Source organism: Otolemur garnettii, unplaced genomic scaffold (genome assembly GCF_000181295.1).
Source record: "Otolemur garnettii isolate 467f Iridium unplaced genomic scaffold, OtoGar3 scaffold00204, whole genome shotgun sequence".
Taxonomy (NCBI): Eukaryota; Metazoa; Chordata; class Mammalia; order Primates; family Galagidae; genus Otolemur; species Otolemur garnettii.
In genome coordinates this window covers 970,319-988,215 of record NW_003852599.1, presented here as the reverse complement: position 1 = coordinate 988,215, position 17,897 = coordinate 970,319, and the positions used below count along the sequence as shown (strand labels likewise).

Below are 17,897 nucleotides of genomic sequence, written 5' to 3'. Positions count from 1 at the left end.
CAATCTTTAACTCCTGGGCTCAAGTGAGTCTCCTGCCTCTGCCTCCCAAGTAGCTGGGACCACAGGTGCCTGCCACAATGCCTGGCTATTTTTATTTATTTATTTACTTTTTGGTTGCAGCCCTCATTGTCGTTTGGCAGCCCAGGCTGGATTCGAACCCGCCAAATTAGGTGTATGTGGCTGACGTCTTAGCCATGTGAGCCACAGGCGCCGAGCCTTCAGTTACTTTCTTACACGAGTGACACCAAGCTCTTGCCATGTCTGACCCTTCACACCATCTTCATCAAATATTTATGGAACTTCTGCTGTGACCCAGAGCTTAGGCTAAAGGCTCATGTATTTATATGTAACATATCATGTGTATATTACTGATTATGAGTAATATTTATAATACAATCATATAGTATCTGGTCTATATTATAAATATATTTTATATTCATTTATATTATATGTTATTATAATACTGACATTGCCTATTATTATATAAAAGCTTTATATTACAGTCCAGGTGCACTGGCTCATATCTATAATCCTAACACAGGAGTTTGAGACCAGCCTGAACAAGAGTGAGACCCCGTCTCTACTAAAAATAGAAAAACTGGCTGGTGCCTGTAGTCTCAGTTACTCAGAGGCTAAGGCAAGAGGAGTAAGAGCTCTTAAGCTCAGGAGTTTGAGGTTGCTGTGAACTATGACACCACAGCACTCTACCCCAGGTAACAGAGTGAGACTCTATCTCAATTAAAACAAACAAACAAAAAAGCTTTACAAGACATAATTATAAAAGGGAGTTTACCTAACAAATGCAATCAGTGTAACCTGGTTTCTTGTACCCTCAATGAATCCCCAATAATAAAAAATTTTTTAAAAAACAAACAAGCAAAAAAAGCTTCATATTATTACAGCCCTCTCAGCCCTGTTGGAATGACAGGAGTGGTTACCTCTGTTATCCCCATATCACACATATAGAAACGGAGGCTCAGAGATGCTAGATCAGTTGGCCAAGGCTCCTCATCTAGTAAGTGGTAGAGCCAGGATTCAAGCCTGGTTTCTCTGGCCCCAAGCATCCCTCAGTAAGAGTAACACTTAGTCATTAGTTTCTTGATGATCCACACTAATTGCCAACATCGTGAATTTGATGTTGACCTTGAGCCAATCACCATGCTAAGCAGTTTATATAGGTTATGCCTCACAACAAGCCTAGAAAGTTGATCCTCCTGTGGCATTTGAAAGATGAAAAAACTGAGGGTAATAGCTGGCGAGATTGGAAGTGGCACTTGAATCTGAGTCCTGCAGACTTCTTACTCATGACCTTGCCGGGTATCAGCAGCTCTGAAAGTGACTCAGGGCCCAAGGCATTGGGGCAGAAATCTAGTTCCTGGTACAACCTTCTCTCCTGCTCTCTTTCTAGGCTCAAGGGGAAAATCCATGAGACCAACCTCACCTATGAAGACTTCCCAACCTCCAAGTACACAGGCCCCCTGCAGTACACCATCTGGAAGTCCCTTTTCCAGGACATCCACCCAGGTAAGACATGGACTGTCATAGGCCAGAGGTAGGTGAGGCATGGCCCAGCCCAGCCCTGCCCCCTGCCCTAAACATGGCAGGACAGCATGGGGAGGTGAGCAGTATGCCCTGCTGAGCACCCTTTGTGTTCCAGGGTCTATGCTAAGCACCTGCACAATCACTCAGCTCAGTGAATTCTCATAAAACTCCATGAGGTTGGTTCCATTACTGTACCCACTCTCCAGATGAGGAGACTGAGGCCCTGGGCACTTCACTGGCTCATTTTCTATGTACGGCATATAAGCACTTAACTCATACAGGCATGATTCTGTGTGTTCGAGATATAGCAGTGAACAAGACAGGAAAAAAAAAAGTCCCTGCCCTGATGAAACTTACATGCTAGAGTGTGAAAAAGAAAGTAAACAAAAGTACACAAGTAAAGTCCATAGTACATTAGATACTGAGAACGGATGAGGAAAGGGAGCCAGGGCACGTTGGTACAAGACAGATTTTACATACAGGATCCAGGAAGAGGGCACACTGAGAAGAAGCACCAAAGACCTAAAGGAGAGTGCACTATGTAGATACTTGAGGGAAAAGTGTCCTGGCATGAGAATAGCATGTGCAAAGGCCCTGAGGCAGGAGCATGTCTGGCATGTTTAAGGAACAGCAGGAAGGCCCAGTGTGGCTGTAGTGGAATGAGTGAGAAGGAGAGTAGAGATGACGAGGTCAGGAGGCAGCAGTGGCCAGACTGAGGGCCTGTAGGCTGCTGTGAGAACTTTGGTTCTGATGCAGAGCAAGATGAGAGTCATTGGAGAGCTGGGGAAGTGGAGTGATAGGAGCTGTCTTAGGTTTTTAGGGGATCCCTCAGGCCAGTGGGTTGAGAATAGACTGAAGGGGGTGAAGGGTGGCGGCCGGAAACAAGCTAGGAGAGCATTATCCAGGGAGAAGTGATAGAGATAGGGAGCCAGAGGGTGGGAGTGGAGGTGGTGAGAAGGGGTCAGATTTAGGATATATTTTGAAGGTACAGGCAGCAAAATTTGCTAAGAGATTGGATTTCAGGTGTGAGAAAAGAAGGCAAAGAACGGGTACAGTGAACACTATCTGAGTGATGGACACTCTTAGCCCTGACGTAAGCATTGCTAAAATGATCCATGTGAACAAAAACACTTCTGCCCCCATAAAATTTTAAAATTTAAGAAAAAAGTTTTTTGGGGGTTTTTTTGGTTTGTTTTGTTTGTTAGTGAAGGAAAGGAAGATAAGAAGGATTTTGGCCGAGGTGACTGGAGGTGTCTGTGAGGTTTGTGATGCTGATTGGCTGTCTCAGAGCTGATGTTGAATGAACTGTGGTTGGGATGACAAGTCTGCAGCACAGGAAAAAGGTCAGGGCCAGTGTCCTTAACATATGCACCGTATTTAGTGAGCCTGGGTGAGGTCATCTAGCAAGGAGTATAGATGGAAAGGAGAGAGGGCCACTCTAAAATCTGGAGCCTTGGGCCACTTCTAGAAGTCAGGGGCAGGAGGAGAGCTGGGCGTGTCCTGGAAGCTGCACGGAAGACCCATTTCCAGGAGGACAGAGTGGTTAATAATAGTGGCAAAGGCTGTGGAGCCAGGTGTGGGAGAACCCAGAATGTTGCTCTTAGCAACATAGAAGGCATGGGCGGCCTTGAGAAGAGCTGTTTTGGTGAAGTGATAGGGGTAAAAGCCTATTGGAGCCCATTAGGGAGAGAGGGGAGGCAGTGGGTGGAAACGGTGCTTTCAAGGAGTTTTACTTGAAGGCAGTGAATGCAGCAGCAGCTGTTTGGGGTTTTTTTTTGTTTTTAGATAGAAAAACTGCAGTAGATTGGTGGACTAATAGAAAGATGCAATAAAGAAGGCAGAGTTGAGGATAAAGGAGAGAGACTTGCAAAAGTGACACCCTTAACAGCTGCCCACAAGTGGGATCTGCCTCATGGCTGAAGGACAGTCATAGAGTAAGTGGGCACTGAAGCAGGGGGGCTGTGGTCAGAACTTGAATTCTCTTCTGCTGGCTGCATCCTCCCCAGGGAGGGGGAAGTGAGGTGATCAGCTGAGAAGGGGAGGAGCTGATGGGAGGTTTACAGAGAGAGGAGATGGTCTGAAACAGGTAGAGTTAGCAGGTTCTGGGACTGAGAGGTCAATGCCTTCCCCCAAATCACACAGCCCTCAAGGGCAAGCTGACTGGCAACCTTGTATGGTCCCAAAACACTTGAAAGGAGAGACCGGATATAGGAGGGGATTCTCCCTGACAGGTAGGCACAGTTATCATATTATTTTTTTCAGATGAAGAAATTGAGGCATACTGCTATTAAGGACTTGTCCTTGGTCACGGCCTGTAAATGGTACAGCCAAGATTTAAACCCCAGTGTCAGATCCCGGAGCCTGTATCCTCACCTACTAAACTAACTGGCCATTTTCTGGCCTCCTACATACCAGGAAGGCAGCTGGGGAGAGAGGCTCAGAGAGGCTCACTGACATACTAAGGTCACATAGAAGTTCTTTCCACCTGTCTAGATTCATTCTTCTACCCTACAAACATTAACAGTCCCTTGAAGGCACTCTCAGGAGTCAGGGAAGCCAGACCCTGACAGTCCAGTGGGACTGAGGGATGTGTGATGAGGGATTTACAACAGGGGAGTCCAGAAAGAGCAACAGGAGGCTCAGAACAGGGCAGGAGGAAGGGCAGAGAAGGCACAGAACAGACCATGTTTGAACTGAAGGCTGGGTCAGGGAATGAGACAGCCTGACAAACCTCAGCAGGAAGGACAGGATACTCCCAGCAGGTCAGGGATTGTGCCCTCTGGGTGGGGATGGAGAGGAACTTGGGCTCCTCTGTGGATGATGAAGGCCTCATTTGATAAGTCACTTCTCATTTCTTAGAAGTAAAGGACGCCTGCTATTTCTCTTAAACCTGGTCTTATGCCCTCATTGACAGGGGGCCCGAGTTGGGAGAAGGACCCATTTTCCTAGAGTGGGTGGTAGCTCTAGGCTGTCCTCCTGAGGTGGGGGTCTCTGTGTGCTCTCAGCCTTGGAGGGACTTCCACCCTAGGACCCAGCAGGGAGAAGGTCATAATTCCAGGAGGCAAGGAGCACATTCAACGCTCCTCTTCCTTCCTCAGCCACTGACCCAAAGGAGCTCCTCAGACAGGTGGTTGAGGGAACTCTCTTTGTTCAGAGAGGCAGTTTAGGCACCTCAGCCTGGCATTCAATGCCCTACAAGATCTGGTCCTTCCCAATATCTCATTCTCTCCTTCGCATCATACTCAGCTACAGTGAACCATCTTTAGGTCTTAAATGAGCCTCACTTTTGCTGTTCCCTGTGCCTGGAGTCCTCTGCATAATGCTCAATCTTTGATAGCCAACTCCTCCTCTGCTTCATGGCTTAGTTTATAAACACCTCCTCTGAGAAGTCTTCTTGGATTTCTCCAGGCAGCCGAAGGCTTTCCTGGTCTCAATCTTTTGTAATTATTTTTGTGGCTATCTCTCTCACTGGTCTGTGAGCTCAGACAGGTCAGGGACCAGGTCTGATTCATCCGCAGCAGGCAGCACAGTAAATGTTCATTGATGGGTGAAGAAATGAATGAGTCCCTGCTGTTGGAGTAGTGCCTAGCATACAGCAGGTACTCAATAAATATTTGTGAAGGAAAGAACTTGCTGCACAGCCTTGGACAAGTCACATCCTCTGAGCCTCAGTTTCCTTCTCTGTAAAACAGGAATGCTAGAATCTCCTTCTTGACCCCCTCACGGGTGAGCAGATGGGGGTGGGACCTTGCCCCAGGGCAGGGATCCTGCCCTCAGCACTGTTGAAACCTGAGGCCAGATAATTCCTTGTTCGTGTCTAGAAGCATCCCTGTTCTCCACCAGATGTTAGTAGCCACTCTTCTCAGCTGTAACAAACAAAAATGTCTCTGGACATTGCCAGATGTTCCCTGAGAGCAAAATTGCCCCAGTTGAAAACCACTGCCCCAGAAAAAGTGGCCTACAGGAGAGGGGTAGCTAGTAGCTGAGAGCGAGAGAGCGGAGGCCCCTGGGGAGTTCAGAGAACAGCGACCTGGTTGGCTGGGCCCCTTCCTTTGTCTGTGGGGCCTGTGAAGTCACTCTGGCTCCTCTGCCAGCACCAAAGCCCTTTATGTCCGGATGGGAGGGGTGCCCCCAGAGACCTAGCCCATGGATTCCAGCAGCTTCCTGCCTGCCCCTCCCCTCCGGCTCATGCTTCCTATTAGGTCACCTGAGAACCCTATCTTGCCCCTATCATTCCCCTGCTCTGGAGCTTCCACTACTACCCACCTTCGCCCCCCCCACCCCACCTGAGCCTAACTTCAGAAATCCCTCCTCCAGTATACTCTCCTACCCACCTGGGCTGAATTCCGAGCTCGGAGGCACAAACTGCCTCCCCAGCCAGGCCAGGCAGCCCATTGTCCGAAGAACACCAGATACTGCCTCCTCCCTCCTACAGCTCCCCCTTACCTGAATCTAATCAAGTTGAGTCCCAGCACAGTCACTGCCTGGCTGTGTGACCCCAGGCAAAGCTTTCCCCTCCCTGAGCCTCAGTATCCTCGTCTATAAAACGGGGCTAGTCACCTTGATCTCCCAGGGTAGGTATGAGAATTAAAGTATTTATTCGGGATAACAGTCCCATGACTTAGTAAGTATGTGATACCTGTTTGTAATTGTTGTTATTATCGTGAATCATCAGATGGTTCCTCAGTTTGCTGCATAGACTTTCTGGGACCACACAATGAAAAAGATACGATGTGAAAAGACTTCAGCTTAAGTTCCCACTCTGCTTCTCCCCGTAAGTGGCAATAGGAACAAGCTGCTTAACTCAGAGAGGTCTCCTTGGAGCCTCACTCTCCTCGTCTGGAAAATGGGCATAGTAATTGGTGTTCCCATGAGCTAGTGGGTGAGAGAATGTTTTGTAGAAGCCTGCCCTGGGCCCCAAGGGCCTGAGTAGTGGGAGGCCTGAGGGACCAGTATTTTAAAGGCCCAGCCAGAGGTAAGAGCTGATGGCTTTTCCTGTCCTGTCAGCTTGAAATCTGCTGTCTCTGAGAACAAAGAAACTACTGGCTGCCACAGGAAGGTGCTGGGCTGTGCCCTAGAGGGTTTTTTTCTGCTGCTTGGGCCGCTTGCAGAGTGTGGTTGACGGATAGGTGGCTGGAACACATTTCCTGAGACCTCCACAGTTCATGGTCCTTCCTGAGTGTCTTTGACCTTGAGGTCTCCGAAAGGCTTAAATGGATGGAGAACACACCTGGAGACCAGACAGGCTGCCTCAGTGCCTGGCTTTTTGTTTTTATAAAACTCATAGTATCCTGGGACCTAGAATTGAGCTCCGACCTTAAAGCAATGAGCCCCAGGGAACTGCCTTTGTTTTGCTGGGTCCGTCACCTCTCCTGAGGATAAAGGCTGGATGGAGGGATTACCTGTCCTTACACAAGGACTGACTTCTCAAAGGAGGAAAGGGTGTTGCCATGCCCCCCTCCTGGTCTCCTGGTCTGAAGCGTGTTACTCCTGCCAGCCCCAGCCTCAGAGAGGGCAGGAGACAGGGAGGGTGGCCAGGGAGACAGGATTGTCTGTTAATGAGGAGGAGGAGGGCTGGAGGTGGGCCTCAGCCAGGGTGCTGGGCTCTGCCCTAGCCTCACCCCTTGGACTATACAAGCCTCCTAAGAGGCCACGCTTCCTGCCTAAGGAGAGTGCCAAGCCTTACCCCTAAGCCTGCCCCCAAGTGATAGGTGCTGACCCCATACAGCACCCTGGACTTCTACACACAGAAGCTGGCACTCTGTGTGGTCAGGATCTCCCCTGTCTTGCAGACTCCTCTCTATCCACTCAGCCTCAGAATTACCCAGAGGCCCCTTGGCTGCTTCCTAGAGTGCCCTCCTGCTCCTCGGTGGCACTGAAGTGGCCCACCTGGCCCAGCATAGGCTTAGGCTGAGGCTGAGCCCCTCACTCCCTGCTCAGTCCTTTTGCCCTGAGCTTCAGTTTCTGCCTGTTCCTGGTCCACAAGGCCCAGGTCCCCCCTGGCACTCAGAACAGCTACCAGAAGGAAATTATTTATAAGACATTCCTTAAGCCGATGCGTAGATACTCACTCCCGCCTGGACACAGGCCTGCTCTACCCCTTTCCCTCTACTGTTGACCCATTCCCCACCGCAGGGGCAGCCCCCTGTATCTGATTAGGTTCTTCTCTCCCTAGCTGTTCCTCCACACCCACACTCCACACCCCACACACCCCTAACCCCACCCTGCCATGGGAATTCCCCACATTCCCCGGGGCAGGAGCTTTCTGGTTCTGACTTGCACCCTCTGACCCGTCAGACTGCAAGGTGAAGCATCTACCCCCAGACTTGGTGTCTCTCTCCTCACAGGCTCCCTCCTTCATGGCCCCGGACAGAGGGTCGTGTTTCCATTGACCCCTGTATTCACAGAGCTAATTGTTTCCATACAGCCTCTGAGTCTAAGGACAGGGAAAAGAACGTGGAAAATGCAAAACTAAACTCACTTCTGACAGAGATCATGGAAGGAGCTTGACAGGTCGGCGGTCAGCTTTGTCAGGGGTGTAGGAACAGAAGCACGGCTCAGGGATTGGCTATTGCTGCCTGAGGGTGGACAGTCACCACCATTGAGGCATCTTATTTCTGTGTAGCCAACAGAGCTCCGGCCAAACATAATCCTGTTCCTGGCCTACCAGAGAAGGAAATAGCAGAGAACTGGCTGCAGAAGTCCTTCCCTCTGAGGAACTAGAGGCCACTTCTTTCTTCCCACTTTTCCTCACCTCCATCTTGTTTTCTGTTTTGTTTTGTTTTTTTGAGACAATCTCAAGCTGTCGCCCTGGATAGAGTACCATGGCATCATAACTCACAGCAACCTCCAACTCTTGGGCTCAAGTGATCCTCTTGCCTCCATTTTTCTATTTTTCGGAGAGAGAGGGTCTTGCTTTTGCTCAGGCTGGTCTTGAACTCGTGAGCTCAAGTAATCCACCCGCCTCGGCCTCCCAGACTTGTACCCTGTGACCCAGAGTGCTACGATTACAGGGTGAGCCACTGTGCCCAGCCTCACCTCCATCTTGTTCTGGCCTAGAGCTGATTGTCCAGGCCAAGAAGAGCCAATCTAGGTTCCCCTCCTCCTCTGACTGGTCATCAGGTCCCTCAGGGAGGAAACAGGAAGCAGAGGTCTTGACGAGAGAGGTCAGGAGATTTTTACAGCTGGACCTGCTAAGCCGGTGTGGCCAGCCTGTGCCACCTGACTGACACAAATGGAGTCAGTTGAACTTGTTTAGTGTTTCTGGATGCCTGCCTCATGCCAGGCCCTGTGCTGGGCCCCAGATACACAGGACAGACCTCATTAGATGGTCTACCTGCCCTGCCCTCCTGGGGAGGGCACACATAAGGTGTAACGTGAGCACAGAACACTGTATGCTATTCTCATGCTGGTTGACAGGGCACAAACAAAGTTAAAGAATTTAGGGCGGCGCCTGTGGCTCAAAGGAGTAGGGCACCAGCACCATATACCAGAGGTGGTGGGTTCAAACCCAGCCTCGGCCAAAAACTGCAAAAAAAAAAGAATTTCATAGGCAAGAGTGAGCATACGTGCTGGGTGACTGCGAAGGCTTTCCCTTTGAATCGAGCCTCGTGGCTGTGGTTGCAACAAGCAGAAAGGTGGCCTAGGGAGCACTGTGAACAGGGGCTTTTTTCATGGGCCTGAGGAGGGCAGCCATGAAGGTAGGCTGAGGCTAGATTTCACATGGCCTTGGTTAGTCCTCACCCAGCCAGTATTTGCTTGGTTACCTGAGACTAGTCATGTTTCCTCTCTGGGTCTCAGTTTCACAATCTGTCAAATGGAAGTGTTGGCCTAGAGTTAGTGTTTTTCAACCTTTTCAGACCCATTGTCTACTTGTCATAACAAACGATTTGAAACATCTCAAAGATAATAGTATAATCTTTCACAATTTCAAATATAATCTTTTCTCAATTTCAAGTGTGATACGTGTATATGTACGTACACACACACACACTCTGGCTATGCTATGAACAAAAAGTAGATACTTTTTATTTACAATAAAACATTTCTTATGCCGATATGTAGATACTCTCAGCCACACCAGAAAACATAATGAAGTAGCCAGGGGTTCTTGTTACAGGTTGGCACCATTCCTCCCCCTGTGATTCTGTACAGGTAGACTGTATCAATCAGTGGTGTTGCCCTCAGAGATGTATTTTCCAAAACAGCAAACAATTCTTAGTGAAGTTCCAAACAAAACTTGCCTCACTTTACATGATAGCATTCTAAACTATGGAGTATATATTAAAACTGCAAAAACTATTTCATGTTCATACATAAAATGGAGTTAGTTTTTAGCTTCAAATCATCATAAAAAAAAGATCATGGCCTCAGCACCTGTGGCTCAAGTGGCTAAGGTGCCAGCCACGTACACCCAAGGTGGCGGATTCAAATCCAACCTGGGCCTGCCAAACAACAATGATGACGGCTGCAGCCAAAAAATAGCCAGGTGTTGTGGCAGGCGCCTGTGGTCCCACCTACTTGGGAGGCTGAGGCAGGAGACTCGCTTGAGCCCAGGAGTTGGAGGTTGCTGTGAGCTGTGATGCCACAGCACTCTACTCAGTGGGACAGCTTGAGGCTCCTGTCTCAAAAAAAAAAAGATCCAAGCAAATGTGTGAAATATTTGAAAATCCCTGGGGGTGGTGGAGGGGTGGGACAGAAACCCCAGCTACTTGGGAGGCTGAGGCAAGAGGATTTCTTGAGCCTATGAGTTTGAGGTTGCTGTGAGCTATGACATCACAGTACTCAACCCCAGGGTAACAGAGTGAGACTCTGTCTCAAAAAAAAAAAAAAAAAAAAGACTATCCTATACACTTCCTTCAGCATCTGTAGCATACCTGGATCCCTCCCATCATTGAGAGAATCCCAACACCCCCACAAATTTCCAGATCATCTCCTACCAGGCAGTAGCAGTTGGACAATCTTTAAGCTCCTTCCCAGCTTGAAAAATCTCTAATCTGAACCTCATTCTAGTTAACTGAGTGTACGTTTGTGAGTGCCCACTAATGTGCCTTGCCATGGGCATCACTCAGACAATGAACAAGCAGCTGTAGCCCCTGCTCTCCTGTAGCCAAGTTTAAAGCTGGAAGGACCTCAGCCATCACCCTTCCCTTATACAGAGGAGGAAGAGGAGGCCCAGAGAGGTGGGCTTGTATTCAGGGTCACATGGCAGGCAATAGCCTCCTGAGCACCAAGCAGAGCCCTGCCCTCAGCGAGGCACTGCCCCCCGGGTGCACAGGCTTCTCTCTCCTCATCTTCTGTCCCTCTTCTGCCCCTGTAGTGCCAGCCGCGCTGACCCTGGACCCAGGCACTGCCCACCAGCGCCTGATCCTGTCGGATGACTGCACCATTGTGGCTTATGGCAACCTGCACCCACAGCCACTGCAGGACTCGCCCAAGCGCTTCGACGTGGAGGTGTCGGTCCTGGGCTCTGAAGCGTTCAGTAGCGGCGTCCACTACTGGGAGGTGGTGGTGGCGGAGAAGACTCAGTGGGTGATCGGGCTGGCACATGAAGCCGCGAGTCGCAAGGGCAGCATCCAGATCCAGCCCAGCCGCGGCTTCTACTGCATCGTCATGCACGACGGGAACCAGTACAGCGCCTGCACGGAGCCCTGGACGCGGCTTAACGTCCGGGACAGGCTTGACAAGGTGGGCGTCTTCCTGGACTACGACCAAGGCCTGCTCATCTTCTACAACGCCGATGACATGTCCTGGCTGTACACCTTCCGCGAGAAGTTCCCAGGCAAGCTGTGCTCCTACTTCAGCCCTGGCCAGAGCCACGCCAACGGCAAGAACGTCCAGCCGCTGCGGATCAACACTGTCCGAATCTAGTCCAGGCGCAGAGAACACACTGCCACCAGCGAGAGCCCTGCCCGGGAGACGGGAGACCGGGACTCTGGCCCAGGCTGGCCACTCTGAGGCCCGGGGCCAGTTGTTCACTCGTCAGCCTCCATTTCCCTGTCTGTAAGATGGAGTTTGTGCCCCTTGATTCCTGAACTGTCTTCCAGTATTGGTGTCCTGGAGCTATGACCTTGATGGGGATACAGTTTTAGTTCAAGGATGTGACATGGCTTCTCCTCAGGGCAGCCCTGCCTGACCTCATCCCCATCCTCTCAGGGGAAGGGGACAACTTCCCTGTGTCTCTCTCCCGCCCAGGTGCCCTCAGGAAGTGTCACAGTGTGGCCAGTGGTGGGCAGTCTAGAAAATCCAAAGAGCCCTCTCATGCCCCATGGCCTAAGACCTACATCTGCCTGAACTAGCGATGGGTCCCTTTAACTCTCGGCCCCAACCCACAATGGACACAGATGTAGCTGCTCCTACAGCTGTCTGGGAACCCCGCTCTCCAGCCACCCCATCCCAAGAACTTTTCCCACAAATCTGCAAGTCAGTGGTGGTGCCGCGGCCTGTGGAAGGCAGCCGGTAGTCAGGCCTAGGTGTTGCAGTCACTGTGCCACCACCTCCTGCCCACAGACCTAAGGTCAGGATGAGGGGACACCTGAGGCTGATGCAGAGCCCATCAGCCTAAAGCCACCTGCAGAACAATCTCACTGGGTGATCAAGGTCCCCAAAAGCTCTGGACAAGGGTCCAGCTGCTGATGCAGAGCCCATCAACCTGAAGCCACCTGCAGAACAATCTCACTGCGTGATTAAGGTCCCCAGAAGCTGCAAACAAGGGTCCAGCTGGCCCTCATCAGCCAGGCCTCATGACCTCCCAGGGTATGGGAAGGCTTCTGGGAACAGTTATAATTAGGACCAAAGTCCTGGGAGAGACTGTTGGCTGGGACCCCTTGTCGGACTTGGCATCCATCTCAGTTAGGATCTTGTTGCAGAAAGCAAGAGCTACGTTAGCTGACTTAATTAGACAAGGATTTATTACCTGGTCCCCAGTGGCTTGCAAAATCCTTAGAAGGGCTGGAAGAGCAGACTCTGCTGAATTTCCAAGAACAGCTCCCAGCCACCAAATTCATCATGTCTGTTGTGACTGGGAAGGCTGCTCCCATCTGCAGGAAGCCCCTGCGTCAGAGAGCTGCTGACCATGGAACTATGCTCCCTCTGCCCCATCCGTGGCAGCAGATAGATGTCCTGGGACCTGCCTGTCTCCCACTTAACTTCGTGCCCAAAGCCAAATCTCTACGAGAAATTCTGTTAGGGGAAACTTGACTCAGATCCAGAGCCTTGGCTACAGGGGAGTCTGGGAAATGTAATTTTCACCTTTCCAGCATCAATCATACAAAAAGGCCCATGAGAAGAAAGGTAGGATGGATGTTTACAAAGCCTATCTGAATTTGTTAGCACAGAAACAACTGTGGAAAACTCAGGACAGAGTGGAGAAGCAGCAGAGTCTCAAGGTGTCCTGCCCTGTGGCTCTGTCCCTGCTCAGAGGCAAGAACCCAAGGAGTGGATAGCAAGATGAAGCCAAATGTCTCCCCTGTGGCTTTTCCTTCTAGTCATGGGGCCTCTGAATACACCATTCTGAAGGAGTGAGAATGGCTGAACTTGGGGATCTCACAACTGCTGCCTACCAGGGCCTCCCTGAGCAAGAGGAATCCTCAGTCCCCACCCTACCCCTTCAACTACCAGAATCTGGACCACCCCAGCAGTATTTTTATTTGAAATGTTTTCCATTTTGTGAGTTATGATCAATTTGTATTAAATTAAAGGTACAGGATATCAGTTGTCATTTCCTTTCATTTTGACAAACACGAAGGCCACCCACTCTGTCCTAGGCAGTGTACCCATGTGAGCGTGGCTGCTCCACAAAGCAGCCCTCCTGGGTGAAATGTGGTGTGCTTATCTTACAGGGGAGGAGAAATGAGTTTCAGAGAGAGGACATGATGCACCTGGGTCCCATGTCCCACATTGGTAAATGCCACACCACGACTCTGTCTAGTGCAGCCTGGGAGGACTGTCAGTCCTTGTCTTGGGAACATGTAGAGGGGTGCCCACGGTTATGGTGGCAAGAGCCTAGTCTCTGGAACCACAGATGTGGACTCGAGTCCACACTTCATCACTGAGTGACTAGAAAAATAACTTAATCTCTCTGGACCTCAGTTTTTCCATATGAAAAATGGGGACAATAACACCAATTTCACATGATTTATTGGAAAGCTGTCAAGTGGGGTGCACTGAGGGAGGCCCTTCCTCTGCCTCTGGCTGTTCCCCAGTGTCAGTGCCTGGAGCCTTGTGAATTCCTTGCACCTCTGGCTCTGACCTGAGTCTCTCTTCCTCCTTGTGCCCTGGGAGAGGTATGGGACCATCCAGGCCAAGGAAGTCCCCAGGTCTGTCATGTAGAAGGAGATCCACCCCACCTCTGACTGAAGGGGCCGGGAGTCTTTGGGGCCCTGCACATGCACACACTGGTTGTGCGCACTCAGGGGAAAAGGCCTGGGCTTCTGCAGTTGTGCAGCACCACAGCCTTGGAAACAGGAGTCTGGGGCTTCATCTGGGCTTTCCCTCGGTCCCTTCACCTGCAGGGTGGAGACAGGACAGGATGCTCTGGGTGGATCTTCACCTCTAGCCTGGAAGTGGGGAGAAGGAAGCAGGAACCACCAGGTCATGACTTGCTTGGGTTTCTAGGAAGAAGGATGTAAATGAGGGGGGAGGGGCTGTTGGGGGCTGGGCAGGTTCACAACTAGCTGTGGGGGTAATTCTGAGGCTAGAGTGTCTGATCTCCAGTTCCCTCAGATCCCTGTGACTCCCCTAAATGATGCCCTTGCCTTGGCTTATTGTTGGTCTTCACCCTGCTTTCTCCCCCTGAAGTAGGAGCAGCCCTCACAGCCCCTCTCACCCTGTCCCCCACTCACCCTCAGGACTCTTGGAAATTAGGGTGCTTCCAAGAGGTATTAATATATTTGCATATGTGTCCAGAAAATTCCTTAAAGAAGAAACTGGGGTCAGGCCTACACCAGGAACTCCACAGTTCACCCCACAGTTTAGGGAAAAGCAGGAACGAAAGCAGCCCAGCTTTGGGACCCAGAGCTGGGAAAAATCAAGTGAATAGCCATAATCATACTAGAAGGCCCCATCTGTGAACAGCAAGCTAAGTGCTGGTACTTCTTCCCCCTCCCCTAACCACCCTGACAAGCCCATGCGGTTGTTATCTCTGTGCCTGTGTTGGTGCAGGGAACATTACATCCCAGAGGACCAGAGGCCAGTGCTCTGCAAAGCTGAAAATCAGACCAAGGCCATTCAAAGCAAAAGCCAACCCCCTTGCTGGACCTCTCTGGAAATGCTTCTCAGCTCTGAGGATGGCTTTCATGGGCAGGCAGCAGCCATGGAGCTGTGCCCCTCCCCCAGATTCACAGTGGGGGCTCAAGCCAGACTGTGAGCCAGGTCAAGCTCAAACTTCATGTGTCTCCTGGGACCAGTACATTTTGAAGGCCCTATGTGACCTGGAGCACCTCTCTCTCCTTGCCTGGTCCTCAGTTCCCCCCCTCTACTGGGGAGGGGTTAGGGATCTAGTTAATTGATTGCCAGTTTCCCAATTCTGACAGTGCAGGATTCTGTAAGTCTAATGTTGGGTTCCACGGCTTGCCCTGCTCAGCACCTAATAAGTCCATAACCTTCTCTCTGGGGTGACAGCAGGGACAGAAAACAACAGAGATAAGGCCTCTTGGCAACACAGAGCTTGACTCAGGGTCTCTGGGGACAGGCCTTCCCTCCTGCCAGGGAGGCCATCCCAGGAGGCTGACTGCTCACAAAGGGTAGCACTGCCTATTCCTCCCCTCCAGCTTGGGTCCCGGCTCTGTCCACCACCCACAAGCACACCATCAGGAGGTCAGTTACAGAGGCCCTTGTCACAGGCTTACATGCAGAGGTTGGGGGAAGGTGGGAAGTGGGAGAGGGAGGTGGAGTACTAATCAGGTGCTGAGTCATCATCACCCACCCAATATCCTGGGAATCCTGAACCACAATGGTGGATGATGAGAAGCAGAGCAGGAACAGAGAGAGAGAGAGAGAGGGAAAAGGGGGGTGGGAGAAAGAGAGAGAGAAAGAAGGAGAGAGACGGGAGAGGGAGAGAGAAGGGAAAAAGAGAGAGGGGGAGGAGGAGAGAGAGAAGGAAGGAGAGAAAGAGGGAGAGGGAGAAAGGAGAGAGGGAAAGAGAGATGGAGAGAGAAGGAATGAGAGAGAAGAGAGAGGGAGAGAGAGGAGAGAGAGGAAGAGGGAGAGAGAGAAGGAAGAAGAGAGAAGGGAGAGAGAGAGAATGAGAGGGAGAGAGAGAGAAGGAGAGAGGGACAGAGGGAGATGGAGACAGGGAAGGAGGGAGAGGGACAGAGAAAGGGAGAGAAAGGTGAGGAGAGGGAGAGAGACAGCCAGGAGGCACAAGCTCCAAAAAAAATAGCAGGAGGGGAAATACTTATATTTTGAAATGTGCTCATTTTTCTTTGTTTTGCTTTTCTATCTTGATGAAAATTATGTTTTTTTTTTAACCCTAGATACAGAATAGAACAGTCTTCTATCAGCTTTCAAAATTTCAGCAGTCCTGTCATATTTCTGACTGTTACAAAATGCTCCCCACCCGCCCTAGGAATCAGATGAAGTAGGGGAAGGTTGGTGCTTTGGACTGGAGGCCCAGGGGCTTCCTATCCTGACGTGAAGACAAGGGAGGGTCGGAGGTTGGAGTCACAGGCACAAAGCCCCAGGTTCTGATGAGCTCCCCAGAACTGGGATCAAGTATGAATGCTGGCAGGGCCTGGGTGATCCAAAGCCCAGAGAGGGTTAGTTTCTAGCTCCAGGCCACACAGCACACCACAGCACAGAACTCAGTTGTCCTGGTTCTCAGTCACAAGCAGGGTAGGGAGACTGGCCAGCTGAGAGGAACCCGGCCCAAAGGAGCACCAAGGCAGGGTGGAAGGGACAGGGGCAGGCGGGGTTGGGGGGGGGGTTGCTCAGAGAAAAAGGGCCTCACATCTAGGAAGGCATGCGGGGGATTAGAGGTTCCTATCAGCATTGGGACTGAAGCTCCTCAGAGACTTGAAGGAGGGGACAAAGTGGTGACAGAATCAGGCAGTTTTCTCTAGAATGGAGACAGCCTAGCCAGGCATGCTGGTCAGCATCACAGAGCTCAGCTGAGAGACCACTGATCTCAACTCCACTGTGGACCCAGAAAAAAACAGATCCAGATGCAAAGATACCGGGCGGCGGGTCCCAGTCAAGCCCAGACCCAGGTCTCCTAACTCCCAGCCACTGATCTCTTCACGCAACCTGCAATCCCCCCTTGTGGATTTCAGCGCCTCCTCCTTCCCCCTGGGAACTGGAGCCTGAGCAGAAAGAGAAGAAGAGTGAGAAGGACCCCCCAGCCCCAGCACCAAGAGGTGGGAGCCTTCGTCTGCCCTCTCCTGCAACCCGCTTCCCGAGAACTAGGGAGAGCCAGCTGGGACCCAGCTGCCCTTCCTCCAGGACACAGCCAGGCCTGCCTGTCTACACCTGCCCCTTCCTTGCTGGTAACAGGGTTCAGAGCCAGCACCAGCCACAGCAAGAACACAGCCCAGTCCCAGCAGCTGCTGGAGCTGCAGGCATTCTCAGGCAAGTGAGGGCATTGGGGCTGATGGCCCAGATATCTTGGCACTAGAGTGGGCCCCGGGCCCTCAGGTGGCTTGGAGGTTTTAGAGTCATTCTTCCCAGAAAAGGGACTTCTACCACCTTCACTCCCTGCAGGCTGAGTCCCTGGGCCTGCCTCTCCTGCCCACTGCGTTCCCCAGGGCAAGCCCCTCCTTGACCAAGATGCCAGAGCTACCAACCAGGAGCAAGTTCCCGGGGCCCAGCAGCTCTTTTCCTGCCAGTGAGAGACGGGGAGAAACAGATACAGGAAGGCCCCAGAGGCCCCAGAGAAAGCAGAGACAGGCTGAAGGTGTGTCATCTCACTGGTGTGGGGCTGTGGGTAGAGGTGTGGGACTGTGGGTATAGAGACGTGCATGGGCTGAACCTGGAATGGGCCCTGACTCCATCCCCCACTCACTGATGACCCTGGACAGCTCCCTCCATTGCCACTTTAAGGGTCTCTGCTCCTCATTGGCTCAGCAAGAGGGCTGGGCTAAGGTGCTAGCCTGAGGCAACTTCCCCAATAATACCCCCTCTGCCTCCCTCTTCCTCTCTGGGGACCTCCCCTCCACCACACTCCCTGAATGCCTTTCCCACTTCCATCATTCCATCATCAAATCTCCCCTCCTGTGTTTCTCAGAGTCACTGGCCTGTGCTTTGAGATGCCTCTTCCTCCTGACCTATCCCCATTCATAACAGGCACCACTCCTAAAAGAGTAGCCTATGGTGGGGTTGCAGGCACCCCAACAAGCAGGGAGGGAAAGGTTATGGGAGGA

General features: G+C 51.3%; 1 protein-coding gene across 1 annotated transcript in view; it reads left to right on the top strand.

Moving 5' to 3' along the window:
* TRIM62 (tripartite motif containing 62) overlaps positions 1 to 11,542 on the top strand; it is a 30,048-nt gene extending 18,506 nt beyond the window's left edge. The window contains exons 4-5 of the mRNA XM_012812373.2: positions 1,409 to 1,524; positions 10,862 to 11,542. Coding sequence (XP_012667827.1) covers positions 1,409 to 1,524; positions 10,862 to 11,412 — 667 coding nt within the window. The 3' untranslated portion in view covers positions 11,413 to 11,542. The remainder of the gene's footprint in view (positions 1 to 1,408; positions 1,525 to 10,861) is intronic.
* Positions 11,543 to 17,897: the final 6,355 nt, after the last annotated feature.